At 40.3% G+C, this 8,384-nt stretch overlaps 1 protein-coding gene across 1 annotated transcript; it reads left to right on the forward strand.

The window, feature by feature from the left end:
* The first annotated feature begins 747 nt into the window (after positions 1 to 747).
* mrpl37 (mitochondrial ribosomal protein L37) lies at positions 748 to 8,152 on the forward strand. The gene is made up of 8 exons (XM_026314428.1): positions 748 to 1,257; positions 1,678 to 1,861; positions 3,187 to 3,302; positions 5,438 to 5,626; positions 6,786 to 6,940; positions 7,045 to 7,176; positions 7,583 to 7,657; positions 7,877 to 8,152. The coding sequence occupies exons 1-8, from the start codon at positions 873 to 875 to the stop codon at positions 7,952 to 7,954; spliced, it is 1,314 nt and encodes a 437-aa protein (XP_026170213.1). The 5' UTR covers positions 748 to 872; the 3' UTR covers positions 7,955 to 8,152.
* The last annotated feature ends 232 nt before the right edge of the window (positions 8,153 to 8,384 follow it).

Consider the following 8,384-nt stretch of genomic DNA (forward strand, 5'->3'; position numbering starts at 1 on the left):
AAGTTCATTTCAAAATGTGCAATAAAATTAAAATGTAATAAAATTGAAAATACCAAAAACATGTATGTATTATACGTGCAAATATCAATTAATGTATGCATCAAAGTGTTAGGCATTTTTCAACTCTGCATAACCCTAATGTAGCTAAAAGGCCATTCTCTGTCATTTATGTCCCATTACTGTAGGCCTGCACAGTCAGATCTGGTATTGGATGTTAGTGGGAAAAACTGCCATTCTCCTCCTCAGTTTGGTCTCCCTGGCTGCCAAATACAAGAGAGGATGAAAAAAAAGGATCCAGATCTGTCTTCACAGCAATGATTTGATTTCTGCAAATTAAGCAGTTAGAGTCTGTTAAACAGCTTCAGGAAAAATTTGTCCTGCTGGTGATTTTATTGCTTCCCTGGATACATTTTAATGTCTGTAGAATAGTTTGATGTTGCAGCACAGAAATCTCATATGAAGTGGTCTTGTTTTATTGTCACATATTTTGTCACATGTTTTTCCACGTGGTTTACTTTCTATTTGATATAAATGTTATTTGTAAATTGGTGATTGGTGTATGCTGTAACACAAAAAAACTGAAATTAACTCACACAATTACAATTAATTAACAGTACCAATAAAACCTTCAATCAGTTTTACAACTGACATTCATTGAAGTCAGATGTTTATTATTATTATTAGTTCCTCTCTCTGCCTGTAGGAGGTGCTCCGCATTTTCTTAATGCTGGTTTACCACGAAAAAGTCACTGAAGAAGTCAAGTGATCGTACATGGTGGTACCCTTCCGTAGCATGTACTGACCGGTGATGACTATGGTCACGGACAAACGTTAGTCTTTTAAGCCTAATAAGAAGTCAACTCGGGGCTGACATGTTTCCACAAACAGGTCGGTGTTTCAAAACAACGACCCCACTGTTTTCCCCAAGCGTTTTCGTGAAGAATCTGAGGTGCTCGTCCGCATATGGAGGAGCCAGTCGTCCGCAGGCCCGCAGACACTTCGGGGTCAGTCGATGTCTTACAGCTAAAGCTGCCTCTGCGCGTAAACCCAGAGAGAGAGTGGAGATCCCTGGACTAGAGATGGTCACCTACGGGGAAAGGATGCACTACGTGCCAGGGCTGGCTAAGCCTGTTAACCCACGCTGGGAGAGAGACTACAAGGACCCAGGTCGGCACAGGTCTCCCCCGATCCACGAGATGCTGCTGTACAAAGAGAAACCGTGCTATACGTACAATCAGAGGACCAGCTTACTGGAAGGTTAGGTATCATAACTGTGTTACATGAAAACAAAGTTGCTGTGTGAAAGACAGTTAGGATTCCTCTGATGAATAACTTAGATTTAGGGAAGCAGCAAGCACTGTCTCAGGTCCTAGCAAAACTGAAGTAGTCGGTGACTGTAGCGGTGATAATGTTTTCTTTTCAGATGAAACGTAATTCTGTCTAACAATTACAGTGGATATTCAGTAATAGAGTCGATTTTTGTAGTGCATATGTTTTTTGTTTTCAATGCACAACTTAGCATTAATTTTCTGCAGTGATTTAATATGTAACATGCTGACTTTGTTATAGAGCCAACCTGCAAGTGAGGAAATGTAATTGACTGATCGACAAAATGTTTCAAAAGCTCATGTCACTTAAACATAATAATCATCTCTTTCCCTCTCTCTTCTTTTCCAGGTACACGTCAAGCTCTATGGTTGACCAAAACCAAGCTGATCTCTGGTCTGCCTCCTCGACTCTTCTCACTGGCTGAGAGTCCTGCTAATCAGATTCCAGATCAGGATGAGCGTGTGCAGAATGCTATCAAAAATGCCCGCTTCTGGGACACCACAGTGGAACGGCCAGGCAAAGAGAAATACAGGTAACGCAGGGATGCAGATTTCATGCAACGTCCTTAATCAGTAATTGACCATGTTAACTATCGGTAATACAGATTAATTAATAGAAAAATACAAATGTCCTGAAGGTACCAAGTGGTCATGCTGCCTCTTACATTATCACAGTGTGTACAGAAATACATTTTTTACTCTGCCACCACCACCTTGTGTGTTTACTAACTTTTGTACAGTAGTCCTTGTGATCACCTCTGCTAATGGAGTGACTTTGTTACACTCAGATGTATAAATGTGTCACACTGTCAGACAGCTATTTCAACCTAAATATTAGGCTGTGATGGGGATATACAGTAATATGTGATATTTCAGTTTTTCCTTTTTAATACGTTTACAAACATTCCTAAAATTCTGTTTTCACTTTGTCATTATGGAGCACTGTGTAGATTGAGAAAGTGAAATGAATTTAAACAACTTTAGTATCAGGCTGCAACATAACAAAATTGAAAAAAAAAAGCGAAAGGGAGTCTGAATACACTGAATACTTGTTACAACTAAAGGGTCTAGGGGAGGTAAGGGAGTAATATAGAAGCCAGATTGTTAAAAGGCCAAGCAGACATTTATTTTCAGAACACAAGAAATGAGATTCTTAAGGACAAAACTAAGGGAGTAACAGACTCTGGAGCTAAAACAACCACATACAAAAGACAAAGGTGAATAAAGGGGCCAGTGGCCAACAAACAGCCAATATCTCCAGAATTTGTTCAATTAAATCTAGGTCCAACACCATCAAGTCAAACAAAAAACAAAGAAGAAGAGCAAGATGGCTGACTAGGCCAACTTACTCGGTGTAAGTAACTATAGGGACACACAGGTAACAAAAACATAGAACTGGCAAAACTGCTAACATGTACACATGTACTATCAAACAAAATCACAAAGCCTAAGGTGAACCACAGCAATGAGGCAAGCTGCACATGGGAAGGTACAGCCCGCCCCAAGCATTGGGAACACAGCACTTTAAATACTGGTGTGATGAGGTGGGGGCAGCCGGTTGGTGGAGAACTTAAGTGGTAGGCCAATCGGGCGGGGAGGCGCGGTCCATGGGTGATGATATTGCAGTTGCTGATTCGCGGTTTCCTCAGCCAATGGCAAACAGAGAACAGCTCCACCAATCGGACAGATGTTGGTCTTCCTGGATCTAACCACACACAGTCTGGAGCACTCAGACAGAACAAGGGAAACAAGGCAATACAGCGGGGGAAGAGGAGAGGGAAGGCTGGTGGCCGGAACAATACTGAATGCAGTGTATACTTTTCCACTCCTTGTTTAAATCACTCTGTTTCTTCCGCAGCAACACTCTGCTCATCAACCTGCTCCATTTGTGTGCCACTCTACAGTCCAGTCACCCAGCGATTGGAAGGCGGATCCTTGCTGAAAAATACTCTCTAGCAGCTACATGGGAAAGAGGTAATACACATTAAAGGCTGAGTTACATGTCTGTGTTGAATCTATGCAGAGCCTAAGCCATAGGTAAAGTGGAGCCACAGACCCTCTGCGGCAGCCTGATGTACACATCAAGACAAATGCAACTACACGTCATGGCCATGTATAGAGCAACTGTGATTGCTCCACTCGATCCAGAATGTTCATCCTCCTGCCTCATTTGTGGTCGTACAGACCATCTCCTGTGACGGATTCTGTCTTTCTGTGTTGCAGTAGTTTTAATAAAAATAACTGCTGTTTAACATACAGTATATATCCGCTTCAAATCCCATATGATCTACCGAGTTTGACTAGTCATTGTTTGTAGTTTCCCACACCAAAACACTCAAAACAGTGGGACAGACACCCGAGCTAACGTTTTGCTGTCTAGTTACAGATACCAGCACACAGCTATTAATGTTCACAACAATGCTGTGATCTCTGCATAGACTTAACACAGAAGCATAAATCTACATTAGGAAAAAAGATGTCAATTTGCTGCCCTTAATTATGCAAACAGACTCCTTTCAACAATCCTGTGTCAAAAACATGACGACACAGTGATGTTGATTCATTAGTCTTTAAATGTGTGTTTCATGTCTGAAGTATTATATCCTTTCAGATTTCCTGGTCCTATGCTTAAAGATACCCTCGACTGTTCTGACCACTACTAGTGCTGTAAAGCACTGCTTTTCTGAGTGTGTCTGTGTTGTTTACATCATGTATGCTAGCACACGGGTTTTCGAACTTTTTAATTCCATGAACCCCCAAATATGATGGTTCCTTGCAGGGGACCCCCTTGCCTAAAATATAAATACTATGTATTTTAAGTAGGCTATAAATTACAATAAACAGACATCTGAAAGTCTATTGAAAGTCTATAGACCAGTCTATTGAATTGCCATGAATTGATCCGTCATGTTAAAGATGTCCTCCCCTGTGGTTCTGACTTTTACAAAAGAGAAGTTCCTCGATAAATTTGTCCTTACCGAGGAAACGTATATAGACCATTAGCTGTGCTTGATTCGCTACATCAGTACTTTCATCCAACTGCAGCACAAAGTATTCACTGGCTTACAGTTGTTTTAAAAGTTGCAATGCAATATCATTGTCCATCTTACCCATGCGTCTGCTGACTGTATTGTCCGACGGGCACACAATCTACCTTTCGTGCTCCTTCTTCTCCAAATAACTCCCTGATGATGTCTTTAGTAGCTGGTAATAATGTTTCACCAACTGTGTGCAGTTTCTTATCACACTCAGTGTGGAGGGATGCCAAATATGATGCTTTTAAACACCTCTCAGGGACTGATGCTTGCTGCTGAAAAATACTAGACTGCACCAGCCCAAACACAGCTCCTGATGTTTGAAATAGTCAGTTGATTTTCCTGCCTCATTGGGATGTTTCTGCTGTAGATGTCATTTGAGCTTCAATGGTTTTATGCATTCGTTGGAGAGAATCTGTTGACAGTTTAAAAAAAAAAAACACCACACAAAGAAATGTGAACTGAAAATAGCTTGAATATTCATGCTGTGGTACCTCTTTCTATTTACATAAAGCTCTTCATTTTCTGATGATGCATAATTTGGATGTACATCAATTACTCCAACAACACCAGGTCCATATATGCCTATTTGTGAGCCTGCAAGGTGTGAATGTCCAGTGACAGATACAAGGTTCTCAGTCTTTCTGGCAATTTCTCTTTGCTCTATAAACTCCTTAGCCTCTTAAAAAGTTTTTTTTCTCTACTACTATGCAGTTTTCCAACTTGAGCTCTTTTAAGGGTTAAGATGCTTCATGAGTTTATCCTTACTAAGATCTATGCTTAAATCTTAAGGGGAATCCTAAACAATTATTTTTCTTTTCTTAGAATTTCTTCACTAGGAGATACTTTTTGCACTAGGAATGTTTATGAATATGGCCCCTGGTTATTCCAGGGAAAAGGTAAAGGGATCACCAAAGTCAATAGAATTCTTCCTCTGTTGACATGACAAACAGTGTGGTGGACTCACTGAAAGATGAACACTGTCATCCGTAGAGGTGCAAGCATGGCCAGAAAAATGGTTAATGCATGATTAAAGTATGTTTATGGCTTTCCATTTCTGTTTTTGTGTTTCAGAGGAGTACCTGCTTCAGATTAGGGGTCAAAATGGTTTACTGCTTAACTGCATGGATCCTATCCCAGAGGTTTCTGGGAAACAAGAAGTTGCAGACACAGCAGATCATGTCCTGGAAACCTTTTATCCTGTCTCACCTACCATTGACCTGCAGCAAGTACACGTGTATAAGGAGGAGGTGAACTGCATAGGTAGGTAGAGCGCTCCTACATGTTCGGATAATGGTCTGACAGTGGTCTTTAGATATGCCTGAGTTGAGCAAACCTCCAGGGGCCTCTAGGGGTTGGGTCATGGCAACTGGACTTTCAGTTCTTTAAGGCTGAAACGTTATGCCACCCATCCAAGTGGCTTCATCAGTTAGAGAAAGGCTGGACTGGAACCTCCAAATTTATTTCCCAGGTTAGTTTCACTCCACTCTTAGTCCAATAGGCAGCCTGGTATATTGAAGATAGATTATATCTGAGTCCTCCATCCCTATTGAGAAAGGGTTTCTCCACTTGGACATATATAACTTCTCTGACTCCTCTCTCAAACCATCTGTCTTCTCTGTCCAAAATGTGTACCTCACTGTCTTCAAAAGAGTGTCCTGTTTCCTCTAAATGGAGGTGCACAGCTGACTGTGGTCCTGAGGAGCTGCTCCTCCTGTGCTGGGCCATCCTCCTGTTGAGTGGTTGTTTGGTTTCTCCAATGTAGATGGTGAGGTGGTGAACTGAAGTCAGATTGTAGAAATTAAATGTTAGAGGAACCATTGTAACTACTGATGTCTCACACACATTTGATTCTGTTATAACCATGTTATCATGAAGAATGAATCCAGCAGTTTTAAGTGGTGGCTTGGTCTTGTAAAATCCAACTCAAATCTTATGTCAAAATTTGATCTATATATTTAATCAGTGCTGTCTGACCATCATGTTGTGCAGTGTGGGCAACTGGTACAAAACTTACAAAGTACAAAACTTAACAGACTTGTATTCAACAGAAGTTATGTTGCATTGTTCTTCTGTCTGTTTTGTCATGATTCACAGCCTACATGCTAGACTCATTAATATGCAGATCAGTATTCATGAGGTGGTTTGTATCACTTATGTATGATTTAAGATGAGTGTGTACAGGGTGGGACATAAGGCTGATACATATGTGCACAGTTTAAGGTGACCTGTGATTTAGAAAGAGAACATTGCTTTATATGTATGTATGCACAGTTACATAAATTTGAAATTTTTTTTTTTTTGGGCTTTTTGGCACATGTGCACTTTTAATAAGGATCCTATGCAGTTTTATAAATGAGAGCCCTAGACTTTCATTTTCTCTGTTGTTCAGTTATGTGACATCTCTGTCTCATCCCCTCAGGTTTCAGCGATGACTACCCTTATCCACATGCCCACACACTTTACTTCTTGGATGGAGTTGATACTCACTGTAAGCTACGGCCAGAACAGTTTAGAGCCAAGATGGTCATGTTTCTGTTTGGAAATGCTCTGGCTCGTGCACACAAACTGTATGGGGTAGGGATATATAAACAACAGACTGAAGCCGTTTATTAACATACTGTTGTGTTTAACATACATCTGATCTTAATTATAATTACCCTTGTCTTGCTGTCTGTCAGACTCAGCCCCAGCCTATATTAAATCGTCCAATAACAGTACAGGGAGTGGGGACCAACGGCAGAATTTTCCAGTTCATGGTTTTCCAGCTCAACACCACAGATCTGTCAGGAGATGATGGCATCAAGAACCAAGTGATTCATCTTTCTTATGAGCTGTGCACTCTATAGCCGTTTGTGAGAGAAAATCACAAATTACAAACCAGTAGCTCTAAATACCATGAAAGGCCTTAAAGCATTTATTTAAAAATGTGACAAAATTGAATTAGTGATGGTTATGGATGGGGTTGTACATGCCCTGATACCAAAATACCTGTTGAGGGCTAAATACTATACAGAGGTATATGTAAAGACACTTGTCCTCACAAGTTATCAACCATTTTTCCAATTAAGAAATTTTACAAAAATGCATGGTATAATGTGCACGCACTTGGTTGATCAACATCAATCTACTATGAAATTGCTACGAAATCTACTGAGGTTGCTGCCTCTTCTTTTCATTTCTCTGATTAATTCTTTAAATGCTGTCTGTTCCTTGCAGATATGGCTGGATAAAGATGTTGAGCTCTATGAGTTTGCAAAAGTCCGACCACTTATCAAGAAGAAGCAAGTGACAGTAAGATGATTACTAAGCTTTTTCCAGCTATATTCGATCATTAAGACTGATTCTGTGTTGGCCTGTCTCTATTAAATTTACAATTCTCTATTGTGTGAATGTTGAGGACCTGAAGATCTGGATTCACCATTACTTCAGGAATACTGTGTTTACTTGAGTGTAGTTGTTAAACCTCTTTTCCACTTCTCCATAACTGCAGTGCACTGTGTTTCTCTGTAGGTACCAGCTGGTTTGGCAGGATACAAGTCTGAAACCTTCAGCAAATTTCTGGCCCTGTATCTGCATGGAGCTGTATAGGACAGCTTACTACTGCGTGTGTATGTGTGTGTCACATACATCTGTATCTGTATTCTAAGTCAGTTTCCACCAGAAAACTTCTTTTTATTGAAGCAGTTCATAGGATCATTAACGGCATGTAACAATTCTTGAACAACTGGAACCAGATGCACTGGATTCAAGGCAGTGTTCTGTTAATAAAACTTGTTATTCTGATAATGTGTCTGAGAGTGTATCTTTATGACTTCTTGGTCAGTCTGTTTCAGAAGAACAAAGGTGGCTATGCCAATGAGTTTTGTTGTATTATTTTATTTATTTTTTTGTGTCATCCTTAAAACCAAGGCTAATGCACCTGGTATTTCTCATCTGAGGACACAGCAATAGCAGTGTAATTTTAGGAAGTTTATCTACATATATGCATTCTATTTATGTGTGTATGTTCCAGGGTGAC

This window comes from Mastacembelus armatus, chromosome 17 (genome assembly GCF_900324485.2).
Source record: "Mastacembelus armatus chromosome 17, fMasArm1.2, whole genome shotgun sequence".
NCBI lineage: Eukaryota > Metazoa > Chordata > Actinopteri > Synbranchiformes > Mastacembelidae > Mastacembelus > Mastacembelus armatus.

Excerpts from the sequence above, each read along its gene's own strand:
- mrpl37 (XM_026314428.1), top strand. The coding sequence starts at position 873 with ATGTTTCCACAAACAGGTCGGTGTTTCAAAACAACGACCCCACTGTTT. Across the intron at positions 3,303-5,437 it reads AGCAGCTACATGGGAAAGAG|AGGAGTACCTGCTTCAGATT; the intron begins GTAATACACATT and ends TTTGTGTTTCAG. Across the intron at positions 5,627-6,785 it reads GGAGGAGGTGAACTGCATAG|GTTTCAGCGATGACTACCCT; the intron begins GTAGGTAGAGCG and ends TCATCCCCTCAG.